General features: G+C 53.2%; 1 protein-coding gene across 5 annotated transcripts in view; it reads left to right on the forward strand.

Annotated features, from left to right (window-relative positions):
* Positions 1–26,763, forward strand: part of LOC119431886 (G-protein coupled receptor-associated protein LMBRD2B) — a 235,491-nt gene that overhangs the window by 129,322 nt on the left and 79,406 nt on the right. For all 5 annotated transcript variants that reach the window (XM_049656867.1, XM_049656868.1, XM_049656866.1 and 2 more), the window contains one exon: positions 25,694–25,875. In XM_049656867.1, the coding sequence (XP_049512824.1) occupies positions 25,694–25,875 (182 nt within the window). The remainder of the gene's footprint in view (positions 1–25,693; positions 25,876–26,763) is intronic.

The raw sequence follows: 26,763 nt of genomic DNA on the forward strand, positions 1-26,763 counted from the left end.
CCAGTTGGTTCTGCTGTTCTATCTCCTGCAAGAGTGCTTTAGCTCTTGCCTATCTCTTTTTGATATTATATTCTGGATGCATGTTTCTGGGGAGAGGGTTGCTTCTGATCCTATCCCTAACTTCAGTATTTAATTCCACTTCATCCTCTATTGGGCTCCTTGATCTATTAGGCTCTACATCTATTGTCTGTAATATCTTTCTGCCTGCTCGTGTTTTTTTCAATCTTTCGTGTTGCACTAGCTGTTGGTCCTCAGCCATTTCTTCCATTGTGTTGAGGACTCCTAGACTCATGAGCTTTTCAGTTGCAGCGGTACTCGGTATCCCTAGGGCTATTTTAACAAGTTTCCTGATCATGACATTGAGTTTGTTAAGTTCTGCCTGTTTCCATTTGAATAATCCGGCCACGTAAGTGAAGTGGCAGAAAGCAAAAGAATGTATTAGCCTCAAAGCACTGTCTTCCCCCAAGCCTCTGTGTCTGTTGGTAATTCTCCTTAGTGACCTAATGACTTCATCTGTTTTTTTCGAGATATGCTGTATTGTACTATAATTGGCACTGTTTTCTTCTATGCGATAACCAAGAATCTTGATTTTTCCAACTAGCCTGATTGCGGATGCTTCATGAGTGTATAGGCACACTCTTGGCTGCTTTTCCGGAATGTAGCCTCTTGGTTTACGACCTTTTCTGCGATGTTTAATGACCTAGAGTTCCGACTTGGCTGCCGAGCATTTCAGCCCCATGTCTTTCAGTGTGTTCTCCACAACATATACACTTTCCTGTAGTATGGTCTCTGTCTGTCCTACATTACCCTTGGTACTCCAAATGGTTGTGTCGTCGGCATATACGACATAATGTATACCCTCGATTTTCTCTAAATTACTTGCAACCTTAGACACTGCTAAATTGAATAGCATGGGCGAGAGCACAGCTCCTTGTGGAGTGCCCATGTTTCCCAAGTTCTTAGCTTCTGACTTAAGTTCTTCCATGATGAGGTGCGCTATTCTGTTTCTAAGAAAGTCCTTAATCATGTTAAAAAGCATCTTACCTAACCCCATTTCGGAGAGAATGTCAAGTATTGCCTTATGTTTTAAACGATCAAAAGCTTTTTCGACATCTATACCTAGAAGAGCTTTCGTGTGCGTTGGGCTGGCCTGTACGAGTTGGTGTATAGCATCCTGGGTTGACAACCCGGGTCGAAAGCCAACGAGGTTGTACGGGAGGATGTTGTTCTGCTCAACGTATTTCGTGACCCGATTTAGGATGACATGTTCCTTGGCTTTGCCTAGACATGACGTCGAAGAAATAGGACGGAGGTTGTCCAGAGTTAATTGTTTACCTGGCTTAGGTATGAGGATAGTATTGACCACCCTCCATTCCTCTGAGTATATCCTCTTCCTCCAACATTCATTAAAATGTTCAGTTAGGTAAGAAATTGATTCATCATCCAGATTTCTTAAAATCCTGTTAGTTATTACATCAGGTCCAGCTGCTGATCTACCATTAAGACTGTGAAGAGCCTCCCTGACATCACTTTCAGTGAAATCCAGGTCAATTTCTTCACATATGCCACCTGAATATTCGACGTTATCGTCTTGTTCGTTTGGTTGATTAGTGGGAGATATTTGGCGGCGAGTCTATCCATGATTTCTTGTGGTGTTTTATCCTGGCTCTAGTGATGAACCAACTTGGCTATAGCTGTTCTCTTGTTTGTCCTTGTTTCGTTCTTGTTGAGCAAGTGCTTGAGGAGGTTCCAGCTACCTCCATGTTTGATCCTGCCATCCGCGGAGTTACAGATCTCATCCCACTCTTGTTTCACGAGCGTGTTCGAGTGCTCATCAATTTCGCTGTTTAATTGCACTATTTTTTCCTTAGCCTTCTGTTAAGTCTTTGCGTTTTCTATCTCTGTACTATAGCCTGTTTGGCCTCAATCAAATGCGTCAGCCTGCTGTCCATAGCCTCCATATTTTCCTGTCTTGATTTCCTTAGAGGCATCTTTGATGTCCTCTCTGAGCTGGTTAACCCATGTTTGAAACGACTCCTTCTTTGTACCTAAAGGCCCCCCTTTCCCTCTTTTTGCCCTGACTTTCCTAAACTGGTTCCAGTCCGTGAATCTGAAGATTCTAGTTTCCTGTCTCGGTAGCTCTATGGTTATGTAAATAATATAAGGATCACTACCGAGATCAATGTTTGAGTTTTCCCAATTAAGCTCCTCCGAAGTTACTAACAAAAGTGAGATCTTGTGTGGAGTCCCTGCTTGTGGACGTGCCAGAACGGGTGGGGTACGCCAGATCAGTAATCAAGCATAACCCGTGATCCATAGCAAGATTCCATAGATTCTCTCCTTCTTTTTGTTCCATGTATATCCCCATGTGTGACAGGGAGCATTAAAGTCCCCTCCAATATTGAGCGGGGAGTTGGCAATCGAAAACACTTTGTTGAAGAGTGCTCTAAAGCTCTGTCTCATATCTCTAGGGCTGTTGTAAATATTTAAACAGAAAATGCTTAGCGCTTTGCCTCTGTTCTTTTTAAGTATTATCTCAACTAGAATAAATTAGAGCCTGGAATCTTGCCACGCGCCTTCAAAGGGGGCTAACGACGTTTATTGAGAGCAGCTGGGCTCTGGAGAAAACGGCGGCGAGAGCTAACTATCGAGCGGGGCGGTTAGCACGCACACTTCTTTCTTCTTGTGCCTCTGCGCTTGACCTGCTCCCACTACTACAGGTGACATTTCCCCCCTTCCTCGGACAGAGCATCGGCTCGATGCTCAAAAAGTGGTGTGGGAGAGGGAAAAAACAACAAAAAAAGAAAACACGCTCAATGAAGATGCTCGTGCACAGAACACAGTGAGAGCTACAGCAGCGTAGCTAGAAACAATTCTCTACCTCTCTAGAAACAGAGAGGTAAGTGCATGAGGTGCAAATGGGAGCCTAAAAATCACGAACGCGCAACGTAGGGCTTCATGCGTACGACGTGAATGACGTCAGGGCTAGGTCGTTGTCTACGCCGTGTTTGCGCCGCACTGTCTGGAACGACTTCATAGTTCACGTCACTAATGCGGCACAGCACTTTGTATGGGCCAAAATACCGGCTGAGCAACTTTTCACAAGGGCCACGGCGGCGAACAGGGGTCCACACCAACATTTGGTCTCCGGGACTGTAGCGCACTTGCCGGTGACGGATGTTATAGCGCCGTGCATCTGTGACTTGCTGCTCACCGATGTGCAGCTGCGCGAGTTGGCGAGCCTCCTCAGCGTGCTGAGAAAGCTCTTCGGCGTCAGTAGTTAGGTGCTCGGCGTCGTGGCACGGAAGCATAGCGTCCAGCATCGTCTGTACTTCGTGGCCGTAGACAAGGTGGAATGGTGTGAAGCGCGTTGTTTCTTGTACGGCGGTATTATACGCAAAGGTCACATAAGGCACGATACGATCCCATGTTTTGTGCTGGACGTCGATGTACATAGAGATCACGTCTGTGATGGTCCTGTTTAATCACTCCGTAAGGCTGTTGGACTGCGGATGGTAAGCGGTCGTCTTTCGATGCCTGGTGTTGCTTAGTTGAAAAATTTCGTCCATGAGCTTGCCATGAACACTATTCTTCTGTCTGTGATTACAATGGATGGGGCACCATGGCGCAATACAATGGGACACATGAAGAACTGTGCTACCTCAGAAGCCGTGGCTCGTAGGAGCGCCTCTGTCTCGGCATAGTCAGTGGCGACAATCACCCACTTGTTGCCGTCGGTTGACAGAGGAAAAGGCCCAAGAATGTCCAAACCGACTTGGTCGAATGGCTTACGAGGTGGTTCGATGAGTTGCAATAACTCGGCGGCCTTCAGGGGTGGTGACTTTCGTCGCTGATATTCACGGCAGCCTTTAACATACTGTTTGACGCTTGCCGACAGCCTGGGCCAGTAATACATCTTGCGCACTCTAGCAAGCGTTCGTGAGAAGCCGAGGTGGCCAGATGCAGGCTCGTCATGGCAAGCAAAAAGAATATTGTCCCGCAAGTCTTTGGGAAATACTAGGAGGTAGGCTCGGTCATTCGGGCAGGCGTTCTTCTTGTACAGCACATTGTCTCGTAGACAGAAGGACGTCAAGACGCGACGTAGATGGCGTTGTATGGTTGTTTGATGGCCCTCTAAGTGGTCGATGAGAGGTCGAATTTCAGCGTCGTCACGCTGCCATCTGACCAAGTCCGACATAGTAAGGGCGCCCAGGAAGCCGTCGTCGTCCTCTGACTGTCGACTGACAGATTTGGCGGGAGCACGCGACAATGTGTCGGCATCTTCGTGCTTGCGGCCAGACTTATAAACTATGGTGTCATCAAATTCCTGTAGCCGCAAGCTCCACCATGCCAGTCGTCCTGAAGGATTGTGTATGTTCGCCAACCAACATAGAGCATGGTGGTCTGCCACCACTTTGAAGGGACGGCCGTAGAGATAAGGGCGAAACTTCGTGATCGCCCAGACGACCGCGAGACACTCTTTTTCTGTAGTAGAGTAGTTCGCCTCGGCACGGGACAGCGAGCGGCTAGCATAAGCTATTACTCGTTCAATGCCGTCTTGACGTTGGACGAGTACTGCGCCAAGGCCGATGTTACTGGCGTCAGTATGCACCTCGGTGTCAGCCTCTTCGTCAAAATGTGCCAGGACGGGTGCTGACTGCATGCATTGTCGTAGGTCAGTGAAGGCCGCCAGTTGCTCATGCGTCCAGGTAAATGGCGTGTCATCCCTGGTAAGGTGAGTCAGGGGTTCCGAAATCTTCGAGAAGTTGTCGATGAAGCGGCGATAATACGCACACAAGCCCAGGAAGTGTCGGACGGCCTTCTTGTCGGCAGGAGGAGGAAAAGCTGCTACAGCGGCAAGTTTGTCGGGATCGGGTCGAACTCCTTTGGCGCTGATGACGTGTCTCATCAGCGCCAAAGCGCCATAACGTGTCCGAGAAACTTGAGCTTTTCATAACCGAAGTGGCACTTTTCTGGTTTAAGTGTGAGATCAGCCGATCGGAGCGCTTCTAGCACATGCCGCAGGCGATGAAGATGTTGCTCAAATGTTTCAGAAAAGACAACTACTCCATCAAGATACACAAGGCAAGTCTGCCACTTCAATCCAGTGAGGACAGTATCCATCATTTGCTGAAAAGTAGCTGGGGCTGAACATAAACTGAATGGGAGCACTCGAAATTCGTAAAGGCCGTCGGGAGTCACAAAGGCAGTTTTCTCGCTGTCTCGTTCGTCTACCTCGATCTGCCAGTATCCACTTTTCAAATTGAGTGACGAAAAGTACTGGGCACGCCGCAGTTGATCTAATGAGTCGTTGATTGGGTACACGTCCTTTTTAGTTACGTTGTTGAGCTTCCAGTAGTCGACGCAAAAGCGTAGCATTCCGTCTTTCTTTCTGACAAGAACGACCGGAGACGACCATGAGCTGTTGGAAAATTCGATCACGCCATCTTCAAGCATCTCTTGCACTTGCGTACGAATCGCTTCGCGTTCCTTTGCCGATGTGATGATCCTGTGCCTTGTAACTGAAGTCTGGCGCACCTTAGACGAGCTTGCGAAGCGTGCCCTGAATTCAAGCAAGAGCTCGTGCAGTGCTGCCTGTTTGTCTTGAGATAACTCTGAATTAATGTCGACGTTGCCCAGTGACTTGTCAGCCATCCTCACTAGTTCAGGGGCAAAACATTTAGCAACGTGTTCTATTTCTTCGGCAAACGCTATCGAAGTACCGCGGAAAAGGTGTCGATGCTCGTTACTAAAGTTGGTGACTAGCAACTTAGATCGGCCATCACGAAGCTGTAGCACACTCCTAGCCGCACAAACACCTTGCGTCAGTAGATACGCTAAGTTACTTTCTGCGACCACTCCACCTTTGCGCATTCCACCGCACATCACTTCGACTAGAACACTGGCTCGTGGAGGAAGCGTAACACTTTCGGCGGAAACACGAAGCGTGTCGTCACGTCGTTCGTCGGCGTTTGTGTCGATTGCTTGGTCGGCTGAGAAGGTAACTACACCTCCCCGTAAGTCAATAACAGTGCCGTATTCCTGCAGGAAGTCAACTGCGAGAATGACGTCGCGGGAGCATTCGCGTAGGACAAGGCAACTCGCTACGAATGTCGATCCTCGAATCCGAACTCTTGTCGTGCAGGTTCCCAGTGGAGTAACGACGTGACCACCAGCCGTACGAATCTGCGAGCCATGCCAAGGTGTAATTGCTTTCTTCAGAAACGTCGCCATCTTCCCGCTTAATGTAGAATAGTCCGCTCCGGTATCCACTAAAGCGCTAACCGCATAACCGTCGATCACCAAAGGTATTTCGAGCGAAAGCCGGTTATTCCGTTCAGCTGCAGTTGATGTCGGACCGGTACCCTTCGTTACTCGCATCGATTGGAGGTCTTCAGCGTTTCGACTGCCAGCGGCCTCGCCCCCAAAGGTCGCTGTAATTCGTTTTCCCGGCGGGGACTTGGCGACCGTGTGCTCGAATACCGCTGGGGCGATGGTAAAAATCGCCTTGGCGACGGCGAGCGCGACTGCTGCCCGGTAGGCGGTGGCATGCGTTGCTGAGCCAGATAATCTTCGATGTCCCGAGGTCGTTGGCCCAGTCGGGGTGTTGGCGAGTAGGTGGAAAAGCGCCGCAACCCGAGGCGTCGGTATGGGCACTGGCGGTACAAATGATCTGCCTCACCACAGTGGAAACACAGAGGACGGCGATCCGGAGTGCGCCAAACATCTGACTTCCGAGAGGACTTGCGTCGATCGTCGGCGTAATGTACCAGTTGCTTTTGCGGAAGCGCGACCGGATGAGCGGCCTGAACGAACAGCGGCGGGGACGAAGCAGGCTGTCTCAACTATTCTGCGTAGGTCGCACGGTGGTGTACGGAAGGTGCAGGCGCGGTGTTAGCAAAAGGAAAGTTGGACCGGAGTGCTTGGTTCACTTTGTGGGGATTGAGGGTTGCGCCGGCATGATTGCGCGGGCTTCACTGCTCTGCCATCCCTCGCCATCGTTCCCCGCTGGCCTCTTTCTCCGCCCGCGCCACCTAACCGGTACCCGCGGTGGCGCTGCGCACGCGGCGGTTGGCGGTGAGGGCGGGGCGCTGACGTCACTACGCGGCTGGTTGTCGGCTGCTAGCGGCGAAGCGTGGACTTCTCTCCGGGACCAGCGCACGGTACGTTCATGCTTTCCTCTCGTCCGCCGACACCTTTGTGACTAGGGCTGGAGGTCGCGCACGGTGCCTTTGCCTGTGCGGGGAGCGCGTACTTTGTGCTGATCCTTTCCCGACGCTAAGCCGACGAGCGGTGCCATTAGTGCTCGCGCTAGGTCGTACCTCGCCGAGCCGCACTTGCCGAAAGCCTAAGCCGAAGGATATTGCCCGTGCTCTCGCGAGTTGACCCATTGGTTATCGCCAGAGCAAGTAGCATAGCCGCCGGGACTTTTCCTAGCGGCGTGTCCCAGCTTGAGCCTGTGCTCTCGCCGCGACGTGCTATAGGCGCCTGTTATTGTATTTTCGCCCTGGTGCGGGACCCCTTTGGCTCCCCGCCGCGCGGGCGTTTGTGCAGTGCTGGTGCCGACGGTTTCAGTAAACGGTTTCTGTCAACTCAGGCTTTACTGTGTTTTTGCGTGCGTCGCTCGGTAGCCCCTTGCGGCCTCTGAGCTCGCGCGCGAGCGGTGATGGAGGCGACGGCTGACGTGGCCCTGTGGCTCGCTAGGCTCGAACCCGCGGTGGTTGGTCTCCTGTGAGACACCAAGAACCCACACTGGCGCCCAACGCGGATTCAAAGGCTCATTAAGCCTTTGTCTGTGCTTAGCCGAGTCAATACGCCTTAGCGAATTGGACTCGCCGCGTTATGTCTGCTCGGCGTAGTGACCTTTGTCCTTTGTTAGTGCTAGCAGACACCGCGTTGCTCGAGAACGGGGCCAGGCCCCCCCTTGAGCAGCGCACTCCTGCACCCTCGCTTGTAACGACCCCCTGTGGGGACGGCAACGCGAGGCGCTACGTACCAGCTCCCTTTGGAGCAGTAGCGTTGTTTGAAAACGGGGCCAGAGCCCTCTCCGAACAGTGCACACGGGCACATTCGTCTGCCACGGCTCCCTTTGGAATGCCAAGCAGTGCGATGTCGCAGCGCTCCCGATCATTGACTCCTTCGGGAGTAAACGGAGCGCAGCGCGGAAACGGGGCCTTAGCCCTCTCCGACTTTTGCCCGTTGGCTGCTTCTCAATTGAACAGCCAAAACCAGTGGTATGCCGCGGCCCCCTGTGGGGAACCTTCAATCACGGCGACCACGAATTCCGCTCATACGTCTCCCTTTGGAGTATACTCGGTGGCGCCCAGTGGCACACCGATCGAGCACACACCTGTTGTATCGACACTGGCTGCGTCTCAATTGAACAGCCAAAACCAGTGGTATGCCGCGGCCCCCTGTGGGGAACCTTCAATCACGGAGACCACGAATTCTGCTCATACGTCTCCCTTTGGAGTACACTCGGTGGCGCCCAGTGGCACACCGATCGAGCACACACCTGTTGTATCGACACTGGCTGCGTCTCAATTGAACAGCCAAAACCAGTGGTATGCCGCGGCCCCCTGTGGGGAACCTTCAATCACGGCGACCACGAATTCCGCTCATACGTCTCCCTTTGGAGTATACTCGGTGGCGCCCAGTGGCACACCGATCGAGCACACACCTGTTGTATCGACACTGGCTGCGTCTCAATTGAACAGCCAAAACCAGTGGTATGCCGCGGCCCCCTGTGGGGAACCTTCAATCACGGCGACCACGAATTCTGCTCATACGTCTCCCTTTGGAGTACATTCGGTGGCGCCCAGTGGCACACCGATCGAGCACGCGCCTGTTTTGTCAACGCTGGCTGCAAGCGGCCTAAGCAATTCACGTATAGCTGCCTCAAGTGGCAGCTGTGAACGACAGCATGCGCACCCTGCTAGGAGCCCTTTTTGCTCTGGGGACGGCGGCGCGCCGGCTGGTATCCCTGTGGAAACTGCGCCACTGATCGAGCTGGACGTCAGTTCGTCCTTGCTCGATCGCGCCGCTAACGCGCCAACGGCTCCCTTTGGAGCAGGCGCACAGACGCTGTTGCCTAACGCCGCCGAAATGATCCAGGCGCTCTCTGGGGCAGTTAAAACGCTGTCGGCTGTTCCGAAATGCGCTCACCCCGCTGTACGGTTGGCAGTCCCGACCTACACCGGATACGGTGACCTGCTCAGTGCCAGGGACTACTGTTACTCCCTCGCACGCTACCAGAGAGCTCTGGGTTTGAACGATCAGGATGTACTCGGACGCGTCGTCCCTGTTGCACTCACTGACTCGGCGGCTAGGTGGTACAGGCTTTCCGGACACCGTGCAACAACCCTCGAGGAGTTCCGCGCGGCATTCCTGCGTGAATTCCTACCCGCTGACTACGAGAGTAGGATGCGGCGAGAGCTTGGGCTACGTACACAGGCTCCTGATGAGTCGCTTCAGGAGTACGTACGGGCGATGGAAGACCTTTTCTTAGTCGCCGAGCCCAATGCCTCGAACGAGGAACGCGTCGAACGGGTGATCAGGCAGGCACATCCGACCTTTTCGGCGTACCTGCGCGGCGGCCGCTTCCGAAATCTGGAGGAATTAGCCACCGAGGCAAAGCGCATTCAAGGTGACATTATCGCCGCGCGCGCCTATCGCCCACCGCCGCCGGCCAGCGAGGCCCTGGAGCCGAGCTGCGCGTGGAGAGGGCCTGAGCCCTTTCCCCAACGGCAACAACCCGGCCAAGCTGCCTTTGCGGCTGCAAGCAGGTGTGTTTGGGAGCTGAGCGCGCGTGCTCTCGACCCTTACACGCACGGGAGACGGGCAGCCTGTGCTGCACCACCGACCGAAACGCTTGCGCAGGGACGCTTTTCGACCCAGCGCATCGCGGAGGGAAACGCTCGTTATGGGCCCATTAGCCAAGCGGCGAGCCGACCCCGGCAGGGAGCTGAGGCTGCTCCGCCTCGGGAAAGATACCGCGGCGGAGTACGCTGTTTTCGCTGCCAACAACGAGGGCACATTGCAAGGGATTGCACCGCGCCCCGGTCTCCTGTGAGGCTGGGAAACGGGATAGCAGGTCGCTCGCGAAGGCACAAGTGACCGAACCTTTGCTTGTTCCCTCGGCGTACCAAGCAGGTTGTGTTGCTAGTACGCACGCGCCGTTTATTCCGGTGACCATTGCCGGCCGCGAATTTTCGGCGCTGCTGGACACGGGCGCAAGTGCTTCGTTGTTCGGCGAACAGGTTTTGTCACACTTGCAAAAGCACGCAGTGCGCTTGCGGGACTGCCGAACGACATTCAATCTTGCGAAAGGCGTGGCCCATTCGGCTGGCGCCGCAAGGCTGGCGCGGTGGGGAGAGCGAATGAGACGCACGCGTTTCGTTCATCTCCCAGGGCTCAGTGTTCCTGTGATTCTCGGCAGGGACTTTCTCCTTAAAACTGGGATCGTTGTGGACATTGCGAATGGTGGCTATCGCGACGGTCAGTTCACGTTGCTAAAGACGTTCATCAGCCCGCCGGCGTCTGATTCTGCCTGTGCAGATGAGGCGTCGGAGTCGTGTCGCGCGCCGCGTTCGGGGGCGAGCACCCGAGCTTCGCGCTCGCCCGCTCATGGTCCCCTTTGGGATCGAGAGGCACGGCACGAACCGTGTTGCGCGCAGAATTCAGGGGCAAGCCCCTGCGCTATGCGCTTGTCGACTCACAATCCCCAGTGGGATAGAGCGACACGGCACGAAGAGGCACTACATCTAAGTGCTAACGTGGTAGCTGACGCGCTATCTCGTGCCCCATTGTCCACCCAGAGCTTTTCTCCAGGTGCAACAGCCGCTGCCGGTGCCTTAGCAGCCAGCTAGCGTCGGGGGCGAAACGAGCGGAGAGAGAGGCGAGTCCGCAAGCGGGCCAAACCTGTTTCTCCGCGCTCCAGGCAAGCAGCGCGCCGGAAAGCATGCGTGCGGGGGAGTTTCTCGAAAGCGAACCCATGACGCCGATGGCTGCAGTCCTGAGTGGGGACGAGACCAACCTCCCCTTTGGGAGAATTGAAATCGCTTTCAGCAGGCAAGAGCTACTGAAGGCCCAGCAAATTGATCCGTTTTGTCGCGGAGTGAGGGACGGTCTCAGGGAGACGGAGCGCCGAGACGCTGCTGGTAGTGCGGCGGGCGAAGGGGGGCAACAGCCGCTGCCGGTGCCTTAGCGCCAGCTAGCGTCGGGGGCGAAACGAGCGGAGAGAGAGGCGAGTCCGCAAGCGGGCCAAACCTGTTTCTCCGCGCTCCAGGCAAGCAGCGCGCCGGAAAGCATGCGTGCGGGGGAGTTTCTCGAAAGCGAACCCATGACGCCGATGGCTGCAGTCCTGAGTGGGGACGAGACCAACCTCCCCTTTGGGAGAATTGAAATCGCTTTCAGCAGGCAAGAGCTACTGAAGGCCCAGCAAATTGATCCGTTTTGTCGCGGAGTGAGGGACGGTCTCAGGGAGACGGAGCGCCGAGACGCTGCTGGTAGTGCGGCGGGCGAAGGGGGGCCGGAAACAGCGTGTGTCGCTGAGTCCCCCGCAGATTTATATTTGCTGGATCATGATGGGCTCCTGCTGAAATACATAGCCACCGATGATGACGCTGTGGACCCGTTCCAGGTGGTTATCCCCAAAAGTCTGAGAAGCGCACTGTTGCGATGTTCTCATGACGAACCCTTGGCCGGTCATTTGAGTGGCTCTAAAGTTTTTCCGAAACTAAGCCAAACTGTGACCTGGCCTGGCATAAAGCGTGACATTTTTCGCTATTGCCGTTCCTGCCATGTCTGTCAAATGGTGAAATCAAGGGGTGGCAAGCCGCCCGGGCTGATGAAACCAATCGACAGTGAGCGTCCGTGGCAAGTGGCCACCTGCGATCTTATGGGGCCTTTCCCCAGGAGTAAGCAAGGGTTCACACACCTGATGGTAGTCGTTGATCATTTTTCTAAATGGGTGGAACTGTTTCCGCTTCGTAAAGTGACAGCGCGAGCGGTGCTGGAAAGGCTACAGGAAGTGTTTTGTCGGTTCGGCTTTCCGAAAAGACTGATTACGGACAATGCGTCCTATTTCACCGCTCGGGTGTTTGGTGCTACGTGCCGTTCCCTGGGAATTAATCACTGCACCACTTCGCCCTACCATCCCCAGTCCAATTTGACGGAGATACTCAATAGAACTCTTAAACCAATGTTAGCAGCCTTTGCCGAACGTCAAAAGGATTGGGCAGACCACTTGAGTGAGCTCGCGTTCACAGTCCGAACCTCCGAGAATCGCTCAACTGGTTTCTCTCCCGCCTTTCTCAATTTTGGAAGGGAGTTGGCTAATCCGGTGACCAGTGTCATGCAATGCCAGCTCGGGGACGAGGAAGCGCCGGCAGACTGTTCTGCTTACGCTTCAGCACTTCGGGACAGGCTTTGTCGGGCTCTCTGTAGAGCAAGGCAGAGTTTGGCGTCGGCCAGGGCCCAGCAGAAGGCTCAATACGACCGGAAGCATCGCCATCTTTCATTTAAGGTAGGTGATCTCGTCCTGAAGCGCAACCACGCTCTTAGCGATGCGACCAAGGGGTTCTCAGCCTCGCTCGCTCCTAAGTGGCTTGGTCCGTACCGAGTAGAGAAAGTTTGGTCTCCGCTCGCGTACTTGCTGAAAGATCCCCCTTCGGGAAAACTCAGCCGTGCCCATATCGCCGACCTGAAGGCCTTTGCGTCACGGTCTGACGAGCTCGCGCCAGTGCCCAGTGGCATTGCGCGCAAGCAACGGGGCACACCCGGGGCAACGGACCGCATTCGGACCACGCACCGGTACAATCTGAGGAAGCGGTCACCTGTGTGATTTCGCGCCAGACGACGGACTTTTCCGCAACCGAAGGCCCTCAGTAAAATGCGTAGCCTCAGTGGGCTAGCTTCTTTGCGGCCAGTGCACGAAAAGAAGCTAGTCCCAGCCCAGCGTATTGCAAGTGTGTTTATGTAGAGGTTTAATAGTGTGCATTTTTTTCCCCATTTTTTTAAGTACGTACGCTGAGTGTATTTATGTTTTTTTTTTGAAAGTGTGTTTAATTTTCGCGTGTACAGCCTTGTAGTTTAATTCATTACGTTTGTTTTTTCTTGTACGTGGACGGTGAAGATTTTTGTTTTTCTTGTTCTTTTATTTTTCCTTTTTTGTTTTCTCTTTGCTGAGAAAGGGGTTGTTGATCTGCGCGGTCGTCAGGTGCGGGGAGGACAATGGTCCGATTGACTCGTCGGTGTGAGGGGGGCGAAGGACGCTTTGCGCCTTCTATGGCGCGGCGCGTTGTGGACGGCGAGGAGCATTGCGGTGTTTGGGAGTGTTGCGCAGCCATGGAGAAAACCTCAAGGAGTGTGTGCGTGCGTGTGTGTGTGCGCGTGCGTGCGTGGTGCCTGTTGCTCTTCGAAGCAACCAGAAGTCGCACCAACTGCAGCATCGGATCGTCGTGGACACTGAAGGTTGACGGGGTCACTGACCCTCTGACGACAGACCGAGAGCCCGGCTCTCTGCGGTCGCCGCCGCTGTGCACACGCCTTGCAGCCACGGTTGTGGCTGCCCCTTTCATCTTGGCTCCTGCGGCGTGGCCAGCTGACCCGGCAGTGTCCTGCCCCATCCGGCTGGAGTTCGGGACCGCCAACACCACGAAAGCAACAACTCCGATCTACCAACGGTGAGCCCGTTCCTGCTATCAAGACTGCCCTCGAGACTCCTACGTCTTCGGCCACCGCCATAACCACAGAACTTTACGCGCCGTTTCTCCTTCGCACCTTGGACACTGTCCCGCGCCAGCGGCCAACTATTTTTGTTAATATTTCTCCCCCCTCTCGCGGCATTTTTTTTTGTATTATAGAGCGTAGCAGTATAATTTTTTATATTTTTTTCCACGATCCTTGTATATAATTACTGTTATTATAGTGCATGAAAGTGTTTTATATGTCGGAACGCAGTGTGTTAAGAGTGCTTGCTGGGCTGAGGTTAGCATTTAGCTTGTGCATGAAAGACTCAATTGTCTTTGATGCATAAGCCCCTACTAGCTGTTTCGCCAGGCTGGTAGGGGGGCATTTAAGGAGAGGAGGATGTGGGGATTGAGGGTTGCGCCAGGCTTCACTGCTCTGCCATCCCTCGCCATCGTTCCCCGCTGGCCTCCTTCTCCGCCCGCGCCGCCTAACCGGTTCCCGCGGTGGCGCTGCGCACGCGGCGGTTGGCGGTGAGGGCGGGGCGCTGACGTCACTACGCGGCCGGTTGTCGGCTGCTAGCGGCGAAGCGTGGACTTCTCTCCGGGACCAGCGCATGGTACGTTCATGCTTTCCTCTCGTCCGCCGACACCTTTGTGACTAGGGCTGGAGCTCGCGCACGGTGCCTTTGCCCGTGCGGGGAGCGCGTACTTTGTGCTGATCCTTTCCCGACGCTAAGCCGACGAGCGGTGCCATTAGTGCTCGCGCGAGGTCGTACCTCGCCGAGCCGCACTTGCCGAAAGCCTAAGCCGAAGGATATTGCCCGTGCTCTCGCGAGTTGACCCATTGGTTATCGCCAGAGCAAGTAGCATAGCCGCCGGGACTTTTCCTAGCGGCGTGTCTCAGCTTGAGCCTGTGCTCTCGCCGCGACGTGCTATAGGCGCCTGTTATTGTATTTTCGCCCTGGTGCGGGACCCCTTTGGCTCCCCGCCGCGCGGGCGTTTGTGCAGTGCTGGTGCCGACAGTTTCAGTAAACGGTTTCCGTCAACTCAGGCTTTACTGTGTTTTTGCGTGCGTCGCTCGGTAGCCCCTTGCGGCTTCTGAGCTCGCGCGCGAGCGGTGCTGGAGGCAACGGCTGACGCGGCCCTGTGGCTCCGTAAGCTCGAACCCGCGGTGGTTGGTCTCCTGTGAGACACCAAGAACCCACAACTTCATCTTTTATAACACTCACAATGGAGCTCACCGTGGCTTGTGGCATGCCATAAACCTTCAGTATTTCTTCGCGCACAACGGTGCGGATGAGTTCTCAAAGGTTGTCATTATTGTTTACAATGGCCGTCAAAATGTCTGTAGTCGCGTTCACTTGCCACTCATAAAGGTTCGAGCGATGCTGAAGCATCTTTTTCATACTTACAGCCTCGGCTAAAAATTCGGCGACAGTCTTCGGAGGATTGCGCACCAGACCAGCGAAGAGCTGCTCCTTCACCCCTCGCATCAGATGGCGCAACTTCTTGTCCTCGGTCATTCCAGGGTCTGCTCGTCTGAAGAAGCGCGTCATATCTTCGATGACCGCAGTAAGGCTTTCGTTGGGAAGCTGGACTCGGGCCTGGATTGCTCGTTCACGGCGATCAGGACTGGCGTAGGTGTCTAGTAGCTGACGACGGAACTCACGCCACGACATCAGTTGCTCCTCACGGTTTTGAAGCCATGTACACGCGCCGTCCTCCAAGCGAAAGTGGACATTCCTACGTTTAGTCGCGTCGTCCCATTCATTGCATTTGGCCACGCGCTCGAAGTTGATCATCCAGTCTTCGACGTCTTCAAAGACGTCGCCATGGAACGCCTTCGGCACCAGTGGATTCTGAAGTGTGTAACAGTTCGTCATTGCACGTTCCATACTGGTTGGGGTAGTCTGAAGCACTGCGGTGTCTTCAGTATCTTCAGGAGGCAGTCCCCGGATCCTGCGGCTGGTCCGATGGACGGGAGTATCGACTAACACAGGGCTGGTGCTTCCGCTCTCAGGAGGAGTCTGCGGCATGAGTGAGAAGTACCCAGCACCTCCACCACTTTGCCAAGCGCCTTCAAAAGGGGGCTGACGATTGTGAGCAGCTCGGCTGTGGAGAAAACGGCGGGGAGAGCTAACTATCGAGCGGGGCGGTTTGCATGCGCACTTCTTTCTTCTTGCGCCTCTGCACTTGACCTGTTCCCACTACTACAGGTGACAATATCTAAGATGGCAACATTTTGTTGGTCAGAGTCGCCAACCCGATCCCCATTTCTTTGTCTCTACATATCGCTTTGTACCCAGTAAGCGTGATATCTTCCGCCAAGGTTTCCTGCAGCATAATTACTTTTGGCCTGGCCCCAGATGACCTGATTACAGTAAAACCTCGGTGATACGAATCTCGCAGGGTCGCGTGAAATATTCGTATCACCCGAAATTCGTATAATCAAAACATACACAATATCAAGAAAAATGAATTTATTTTTACCAGAAAAGATTTCTAATAGTGGAATCCCATTGCTGCGGCGTTTTCCCGGCTGCTACGTCACGTTTTCGCGGTCTCGACCTAAATCCCATTGACTTCCATGTATAGTCGAATCTCGATAATTCGAACTCGAAGGGGCCCAAAAATTTGTCCGAATTGAAAGAAGGACTTATTTTTGAAATATTTGTGCACCATAGCACAACATACGAATGGTGCGATTCGTGAAATATCGCGGCGCGCAAGCGTATATCGAGCGAGGGCCACAAAACTGCCCGCGCCAGAAAACGAAACTTCAGGGAGTGGGTGGCGCAGGTACGCCGAAACAGAGAGATTGTGGTTGTGAAGAGGAAGAGGCGACACGGCGACGGGCGCACGCGCGCGGAGACCGTCGCAGGTGAGGGAGGAGGGCGGCAGGGAAGCGGATTTGGCCTCGGTAACTCTGTCGCTTCGGTGGCTCCCCTCGCCCTTCCTCTCAACACCCTCGTAGCCCCCTCACCTTCGACTGTCTCCGTGCGCGTCCGCCGCTCCCGCCAGCCCGGCACCACTTAGCCCGCTCCCTGAAGTTTCGGTTTCTGCCGTTGAAGCGAGCGTTGGCCGAACTGGGCATCCGTCGTTGCTTCCCTCTGCGCTGCAGCCGCAGCGTTGGCTGAGACGTCGGCACGTACACGTACGTACACGCGTGTTCCATCGCCACGCAGAAACGGCAACCTTGGCGTGACGCCGCGGTTCTGTTTTTTTTTCTCCGCGCGGCGTTAGGTCTCGCCTAAGCTTTTGCTGTCTGGCGGTGTCGGAGCAATGCCGGCCGGAGGCGCCGCCACGTGATTTGGCGCGCTGCTGAGAGCGTTGTCGGTGCGCGGTATGTTCAAATTAACCGTCGCAAATGCTTTCACGTTCGAATAACTGGGTGTTCCCCGTGATACTTCGCCAATCTATAATGTACTGGCATGTTACGTTGCGTTTGAATGTGGCAGTCACGTAAATTTACGGTGCAGCTAGCTTGTACATTGCAACAAGTGACTGATGCGTTGCAACAAGCTACCGGCACGTTGTAGATACGCATCCGCGCGGGTGCTGTATCATATGGCTGTATCCTGAAAGCGATCTGCGACGTGCGTATAATGCGCGCCCGCGCGGACCTATCGTCAAAATGATCTGCGATGTTGACAAAGGGCACCTAGTGCCAGTAGCTTCGTATGCGCTGTGCCTTCGACGTTTAGTTCGCGTTGAAGCGAGAGACAGCACAAAGGTAAATTCGCTCGCTGCTGCTGCTGCGTTACCGTTGCTTCACCTTTCGGGCGAAACTGCGGCTTTTTCTTTCTCTCTCTCTCTTTTTTTTTCGCGGTCCCTTGAAAAACGTATCAACGAGTCGTTTTCTTCTTGTCCGAATCATCAACGATCGTCTTCTGAAAGGCGTATAAGTGCGCGCATGTGATATTTGGGAATGTTTTCGCACGCCACTGAACGCCTGAGCAAGTCGAGTGCAAGGAGCATTTTGGCCGTCGGGGCTGCGCCGCGGTCGTCGTTGCAGCATTGGTCCTCGTCTACTTGCTGGCTAAGCTGCTAAGCAGATTGCGCAGCCGCGTGATGTAGTCAGTTGCTAGGCGATCCCGCCCCGATCCCGCTGTGCCGGCTTGTCTGTGCCGGTGGCCCCGCTGGCTCGGCCGCCACCGCTGTTACTCATGCGTTCGTATGATCCGTAGCAGCGCGGCAACACGTTCGGAACAGCTGATTTTTTTTTCGTATTGTGAGCAATGTATTTCGGCCGGGGAATGCTACGAATTCGTATCACACCAAAATTCGTACCAGCTGGGTTCGTATCCCGGGGTTTTACTGTACCTGTCGCAGAGCTACTTTCTTGCATTGAAACCCGCGACAAAGCATGCCCTGTAGAAAACATTAGTTTTTTTTGTTGTTATACTTTTAATTCTTAGCATAATTTGCAGTTTCTGTATCTTCCTATCTTCTTTTGCTTGTGTTGTTGATCTTTAGGGGCACTTTTAGCGGGAGTAGCAGGAGGAACCTTGGGGTCTGGATGATGTTGCTCATCAAGTCCTAGGAGCTGTTCCACCAATAAGTGACCGGTAAAACGAGCAATCGCAAGGAACTGTGGGGCGCACAGTCTGCTGGCAGCTTCCAGTTCGACGGACGACGTGGTGGCATGCCCGGCACACATGTTTTGCTGTGCAGTGTTTTCTGACATGTCAACTGCCAGTCGTGCAAAGCTTTCCGTCGGCTTTGTCGACCAGCAATGTCGTACCATTCATGCAGCTGATTTCTAGGTTTCAGTTCACTCTGAGCGCGACGATGACAAGCCAAGAATGGTAAAAATATGCTTATATTCATACAAGAACTTTGGTTTTCGTTTCGGCAGCCTTTTTTGCTTCTGACAGGTTTAGCTCTACGACATTTGCCGCTGCTTGGACACATCGTCACTGACTGCTCTGCCTGCAGGTCAGTTAGACAGATGAAAAAGTTATCTTTATCCGATAATTTATCAAGAGTATAGAAGCATTACTTCAGAAAATCGGGTACTAAGGCGATGGCTACAGCAGTCTGGCAAATGCTGCTCTGTGATCTTCGCTGCAACCGATATCGTTGGTAACGGCGCGGCTAGCGTAATTAGAAAATGAAGTGCTGAAAATGTTTCAAAACTTTGTGCGCTGTCAACGGCATTTTTCGGTCAAAACTCGAGGTTCATTTGAAGTGGTACGTAGTTACAAGTTTTCGATTTTTTTGTTAACTTGATGTGGGAATGGTCGTATTGCCGACATATTACGTCTGCGCATTACCTCTATCTGCTTTCAAGGAACCAATGTGGGCTAGTTGGTTATGCGTATTGTCACGGTACAACGCCGAGAGAGGACAGGGAGACGTTCTTCAAGAACAGCAGGACGACCTGTTTAAGCAAAATGGAACAGAGACACGTCTTCTTCGTCGTTAGCCAAAATCCCACTGACCCACTAGACGGAGTCCGTTAATGTTCCCATCGTCGTTGTCGTCTACCTAGAGCACACGCGTCATTTGTCCCTCCTTAGAAGAGCATCGTCCCGATGCTATACCAGAAATGCCACTTGCGGAAGTGAGGGTCTCTCGCAAAGTCATTCGCTCACATACGGCTTCATGCGTACAACATGCACAAGTTCAGGACGGTGCGGGCGGCGCCTCGTACAGTTGGGGCTATCGGGGACGACCTCGTAGGTGACATCACTGAGTCGCCGCAATACCCGATATGGGCCGAAGTATCGCCTTAACAGCTTTTCGGAGAGGCCTCGTTTCCGTATGGGTGTCCAAACCCACACTCTGTCGCCGACTTCATAGCTTACGGTTCTACGGTGGGCATCATAGCGGCCTGCGTCGTAGTCTTGCTGCTGGCAGATCCGCACACGCGCGAGCTGCCGAGCCTCTTCGGCACGTTGCGTGAAGACATCGGCGTCCGTTTCGGTGTCGTCAAATTCGTGTGGAAGCATTGCATCCAACATCGTTCGTACATCTCGGCCATGAACAAGGGTGAACGGAGTCATGCGCGTCGTCTCTTGTTTCGCCGTGTTGTACGCAAACGTGATATAAGGGAGGATGTCATCCCAATTTTTATGTTCGACATCCACGTACATTGAAAGCATGTCTTCAATTGTTTTGTTAAGGCGCTCTGTCAGTCCGTTGGTTTGTGGATGGTAGGCGGTCGACTTCCGATGAGCTGTTCCACTTAGCAGCAAGACGTGATCTAAAAGTGCAGCCGTGAATGCGGTTCCTCTGTCGGTAATTACGACGCTTGGGGCTCCGTGCCGCAACACAACATTTTCAATGAAAAAGCGCGCCACCTCGGCCGCTGTGCCTTTTGGAAGGTGCCGTCTCTCTGTGCTAAAATTTGTTAGCAAGAGGTTCGTGCGCCCGTCGGTGACATTGACAATTCCTCGTGCGACCGAGATACCGTGACTAAACAACAAAACGGTTATTTGATCGGCAATTTCTTCGCAATGAAACGGTACGTCACAGGCCACCGAAACAAGAATACATGACCGAGGTGGGATTACGACGTCATCTTCTGTTAGACGAAAGGCATTGTGTTGCGGCGATAAGTAATGGATTAAACCAGGGCTCTTATAAAATGTCACCATGCGGTCTGGAATGTTAATTACGGCGCCGTATTCCCTTAGGAAATCCATTCCAAGAATCAAATCTTTACAGCACGCAGGAAGAACGATGAAAGCGGCCACGAAAGAAGAATCTCCAATATTAATTCTTGCAGTACATCTTCCAGTAGGCATCAGTAATTGGCCGCCTGCCGTCCTTATGTGAGGTCCCGTCCATGGCGTCTTCACTTTCTTCAGGCGGAGGGCGAGTTCCTGACTTATTATAGAGAAGTCAGCACCAGTGTCAACTAATGCTGTCACTTGCTGCCCATCCACAAAAACATCAAGGTCGGCACTCACAATTTCTTCGGGGTCGGTGGTTATCGGCTGCTCGGCGTTCGGCAGCGGGCGAGTTGGGGGCTTTTTATTGTCTTGCGGCGGGCCTGCAACTTTACCCCCAGAGGTCGCCGCCTTCAGTTTCCCCGGCGGGGGCTGGGCGACCTTCGGCCTTGAAAGTTAGCAAAAGTACGTCCAGCAGGCATCTGGCGTGGAGGGGTAGGAGAGCGCGACCGATGGCCGAAATCAGTCCGATCATTCGGCACCGATTCGTCATTCGGGTGCGCTATGGGAGGTCCCTGAGAAGCAGCGTCGTCGCGGCGTAGCAGGGAGTCGCCATCTGCACGTCGACCATCAGACCACGGACGAAGAGGTCGAAAGGATGTGTCGCGATGCCAGCAATGGCGCGAAATATGGCCGGCGCCCCCGCAGTTAAAACAGAGAGGGCGGTTATTGGCGGTGCGCCACGCGTCGGATCTCCGAAATTGTGGCCGTCTCGAAGGGTCGTTTTGCGGTGTGGTCCAAGGCGCGGCGAATGACGGCTGGCGGTAGGACTGCATCGGCATCACGGGTGCGCGCCGCAATGCCTCCTCTTGCGGCGGCGACCAAGGAGCGGCTCTCGGAGGCTGGTTGTACGGGGGTGTGGTTGTAACGGGTGGGGAACATCGGACAGCGGCGGCGTAACTCATGGGACGCTGGTGGTCGGGAAGATCGGCGGCCGGTAACGCCTGCCTGATTTCGTCGCGTACCACTTCGGCGATTGACGCGACGGGGCTATCCAGTGTCGATGTCAGGATCCGGTGAACTTCTTCTCTGACGATCTCTCTTATCATTTCACGCAAGGAGCTCTGATACTGTGGAGTCAATGCGGCGGCATTGATTGCGGTGCTGGTGGACAGACGATCGTACTGCCTGCATCGTTGATGAAGGGCCCGCTCAATAGCCGTAGCCTCCTTGATAAAATCAGCGACGGTGACGGGTGGATTGCGCACAAGCCCCGCGAACAACTGCTCTTTTACACCTCGCATGAGGTAGCGTAACTTCCTATCCTCGGTCATGTTCGGGTCGGCTCTACGAAAGAGACGGGCCATGTCTTCGGCGAACATTGTGACCGACTCATTGGGTTGTTGCACCCGTAGCTCCATCAACTGTTGGGCGCGGTCGCGTCGGTCGGCACTTGCAAACGTATCGGTGATTTTCTGCCGAAAGTCATGCCATGTCGATAGGCTAGCTTCGCGATTCTCATACCAAGTACGGCCACTGTCGTCAAGCGCGAAATAGACGTGGGAGAGCTTTTGCTGCTCAGTCCACTGGTTAATCTGGGCGACGCGCTCGTACTTGTCGAGCCAGTCTTCAATGTCTTCGAACGCTGCACCGCGATAGCGATCGGGAACCAGCGGATGAAGAACAGTTACCTGTTGTTGACTGGGAGACTGGCTGCATTGGGGTGCTTGCGGTGGGCTCGTTTCGGCCATTGCCAGATGTGTGGAGCTCCTGGAAAGATGTGGTTGAAGAGGGGAGAACTCCGGGGCGAGGCCTAGCAGTCGACGACTGAAGCGGTGCACGGGGGTCGTAACTGGTGACAATGCGTCCGGGCTAGATGAACGACTCCCAGAAGGAGTCCGTAGCATCAGGCGTGGTCAATATACCCAGCACCTCCACCACTGTCACGGTACAACGCCGAGAGAGGACAGGGAAACGTTCTTCAAGAACAGCAGGACGACCTGTTTAAGCAAAACGGAACAGAGACACGTCTTCTTCGTCGTTAGCCAAAATCCCACTGACCCACTAGACGGAGTCCGTTAATGTTCCCATCGTCGTTGTCGTCTACCTAGAGCACACGCGTCAGTATTATGTATCTCGCTGATAAATTAAATTATGGGGTTTTACGTGTCAAAACCACGATTTGATTATGAAGCACGCGTAGTGGGGGGCTCCGGAATAATTTCGACCACCTAGGGTTCTTTAACGTGCACCTAAATCTATGTACACGGGCGCTATCACATTTCGCCCCCACCGAAATGCGTTCGCCGTGGGCGAGATTCGATCGTGCGACCTCGTGCTTAAGAGCCTAACACCATAGCCATAAGCAACCACGGTGGGTTATCTCGCTGTGTCCCGTTTAAATTTCTGCCTTAAAACTATGTTTCATAATACCGCTATATGTACACGCGAGTACTGAAATAGTTCTGGTTGTTTGAGTCAGTGTTAAAAAAAGAGATATCTTGGGGAATCATTCCGTGTCGGCCCTTACACAGCTCATCGCCGCCTGAAAAGTGACACTGTATACGTTCATTTTCTTTTTGTTCACTGATGGTCTCTGCCTTGTTACAGTTTAGAAGTGGCAGCCATGCCTCTGATGCTTGTGCACAGCTGACTCAGCAAGGGATGCTGCAAGGCAGTAGTTACATGTGTTTACCTTTTACGCTTGAATTTTAACAGCCGACAATGGTTTTGCTAGGCGCTTGCAACCGGGTAATCTTCGTGTGTGACAAAGCCGGAGTGCAAGCGCATCAATAGACGAGAAAACGATCGCCAGAAGGCGCTGCTGCGCCTCCTGACATCGCCCCCCTTGTGGGAATTTCAAGCAGCGCGATCACGCCGTGGTGCAGTCTCCGCTTTGTTTACATTGTTTCGCCCGCGCTTTCCTTCGCTGCTCGTGCTCACGGTGCTCCGTTTTCGACGGCGGCAGATCGCCTACTTGCTGAACAGCGATGCAAAGACTGCAGTGCGGTTTCAAGACGGTTGCCGATGCGAACAGCTTTTTTTGTGGCGGCAACCTCAAGAAAGGGGAGCGTCTGCTTCCACACGTGTGTGGTGTTGAACAAATTGTGGGCGATGATGTGACAGGGAAAGCCAAGTGCGTGTCGGAGGTGTCCAACAAGATTTTATACGACATCGAGTTAGAGGTACACACCGAGTTTAGTGACTTTTATTTCTATATGATGCAGTCACAAAGCGGTCATGCATGCTTGCAGAGATGTGCAGAGACGGTGACGATTGCCGTTGGTTTCGTTGGCAGCTGGGCGCGCACGCACGGTTGTTCTCATTTTGGCCTCCAGGGAGTGGCATCAGCACTGTCAGCACAGAAAGAACACATGCATTAGGCACCAATAAGCCAATAAAATTAATTAACCATGTAAGTACTACATATGTGCATAATGCCTTATATCATGCTGTATAAATATTTAATGTATATCATGCCTTATTCAATGCAGGTGTTAGAGTCATCGCAACTCATTGCATTATTGAGCAAGGTATATTTTGACTGGTCATGAGAAATCACTCGTACAAACTGCTCCGCGAAATGAACACAGATCACGGTAACCAGCGATTACCTTGGGACCAGCAGCACGAGTGCAAGAATTAGCGATACATGCCTCATCAAAGCAAATCTAGTTTCTCGTCGGGCGAATGCCCCCCGCAGTTAAAGTAACCTCACACCGATGGTGGGCTACTACACGAAACGAAGATTCTTGGCAGGAAGAGTGAAGCAGGAAGAATGTACAAGGTGGCAATTACTTTAAAGCATGCTTAGATATTGTGAACCTAGAAAGCATGGCCAAGCAACAAACATAACGCGTGCGTCTCGGGCAGCTGCTTTGCGATCTCCCGCTTACCGACGCACGCGACGACCGCGGCTTGCATTAAATGCGGATTGCCACCACACAAAAGACAAGTATCGCGCGGCCCCTTTTGTTGCCTGCACAACTAGAAATTTAAGTTGCAACGTTTAGAAGAGAGATATAATTTTCTTGAGCTCGTCTTTGCCGATTGCGAATAAACGAACAGTATAATAAATTAAATTCGTGGGGTTTACGTGCCAAAAGCACGATATCATTATGAGGCACACTGTAATGGAGGGTCTCAGGAATAAATTTGACCACCGAGGGTTCTTTAACGTGCACAAAAATCAAAGTACATGGTAAGAACTGTATTCTTGCATTTCGCCCCCATCGAAATGCGGTTGCCGTGGCCGGGAATCGAGCTCACGTCGTCGAGCTTAGCGGCGCTACACGTATGCATTTACCGCTAAGCTAACACGGTGGATGTCACTGTACGATTCAACTATGCGACACGTCTAAACAAACGGCCATGCGCTAAATACAGGCACATTACTATTGTGTTTTTATCGAGCGGCCGTGATATTGCACGCGAATGCGAAAGTACGTCACTTACTTGACTCGGCGCACCGCAGTTATCCACGCTTGTAGTCTGTCCTTCTCGTACCACCTCACCGGAATTCTGTAGGACTTCACGGTCGGCTTTCGACCTTTCGAGGCTCTTGTGGCAATCAACACAGCAGTATTGCGTGACCCCTCTCTTGGTTGATGAGGTCGCGCTCGCCGTTGCGAAAAGAACGCGCACGATCATTCATGCCGTAGAGAACACGGGCGCAGGCTGGCCCAGCGGCGACCTTCGACACTTCCATCCTTCCACCAGGGGAGCAATCGGCGCTGGTGCCGCGTGGGCAAACTTTAGGTTGCCTCATCTATGGGCTTCAACGGCGAAGCGGTGGCAGCGGCTGTGCCGACTCGAACTGGAAACAGCTAGGAGACGACGCATCCCAGAATCCCTCGCTCTTTTACGGGTCACCTATTGTCTTCTCAGGGTCGAACACTCTGAGGAATGCAAGCAACGCTTTGAAAGATTTCTTGTCATTACCGAAGGCGAAAGAAGCCCCGAAAATAATTTCTGCGTGCTCCAGTAGCAATGCAAGTGCGGGACTTACCCATGTAAATGAGAAGTCTGATAAACTTGATCTCATCGGGAGTCACTTCCTTCCACGATCCGTCTCTTTCACTGTACGACTGTTTCTCCAAAATATGCATCCATGCACATTTATTAGTGGTGTTGCATGTCTCCGTGATTATCTCTCCCCTGAAGAACAGCATTAAGAAATCGGCGGCTCGGTGCGGCAAGTGGTCCTGCCCAAATGATGTTGACACCCTTAGATAAGAACTGTGACCTTTGGAACACACCGGATATCTTGCAGCAACGAACTGATTCAGACTAGAAAGCTAAACTTACTGGCCTGTTGTTTGATGCACTTTCGCCGTCTGTGCTGGTCATGCCAGCTGCACTGAAGCATCTTACTCCCCATTGCAGAGTGGTACTGGCTGTGCCGGGTGCGCAGTGTGTGCCTGCGGGTGCTGTCCCTCCTGCTGGGCGTGTGGAGTGCAGCGGTTGTGTGGAGCGAGATGACCTTTTTCATCCGCTCGCCCATGGTGTCCCTGTTCGGGCTGTTCCACCGTGCGGCCGAGCGGCAGCATGACTACCTCGCCATTGAGGTCAGCACCAGTAGAATGGCCGCCCACCTGTGAGCAGTCATAGTGCGATGGAAAGCTGCTTTGGTGCAGCTACCGCTTCGAAACTGACATTTTATTGAAACAGCGCCACAGAAAGGCACCAACACAGAATGAATGGTGCTGGTGTTCTTAGTGTCATTCTGTGTTTGTGTCTTTCTGTGGTGCCGTTTCCAAGAAATGTGCCACACCAGAGACTAACTTTCAACTGCTACTTTTTTGTTGACATGGTGCTTGCACCATTATGTGGCAATGCCTCATCTTAATGGCCCCTGAACCACATTTCTTTGAAGCCTCAAAAATGCCTTTGAACGAGTATGGCACCCCTTTCTGAAAGACCTAGTACGAGCTTAGATACTTCAAGAGCGGTATTTACCTTTCCCATTTGTCCTCAATGTCCCGAAGGAGCACCATTGGCGATAGAGTGGCGATACCCCGGTGCCTATGGTGTTACGGTGAGCAGGCTCGTCGCAGCACCTACGCTGTGCAGCAGACGCTATGTGTAGGGCTCTGCCACATGGTGCACACCGGGTTTGTCCTTCACACAGATAGCAGGCAAATCCACTGTGTAGTGCTCAATATCAGTACAATCTAGCCAGGAGCAGCCGTGAGTGAGCGAGCACTAGCGCATGTCCTGTGTAGATGCTAACCGCTATTCACTGTGGCAAGCATGGCGTACGTATGGCCTGTGCTTAAGTTTCGCATAGTTCGAGGCTAGTTGAGTGGTCCAGACCAATCAAAATTACCGAAAGCCGATGCCTATGACACCGCTATAAGCAGTGTGGCCAAAGTTTTATTCTTGCATTGGTGGGCGTGGCCAAGCATGAGCAGAAAATAGTCGGCTCATGCTTCTTGATTGATGTCAGCTATTGG

Source organism: Dermacentor silvarum, chromosome 10 (genome assembly GCF_013339745.2).
Source record: "Dermacentor silvarum isolate Dsil-2018 chromosome 10, BIME_Dsil_1.4, whole genome shotgun sequence".
Taxonomy (NCBI): domain Eukaryota; kingdom Metazoa; phylum Arthropoda; class Arachnida; order Ixodida; family Ixodidae; genus Dermacentor; species Dermacentor silvarum.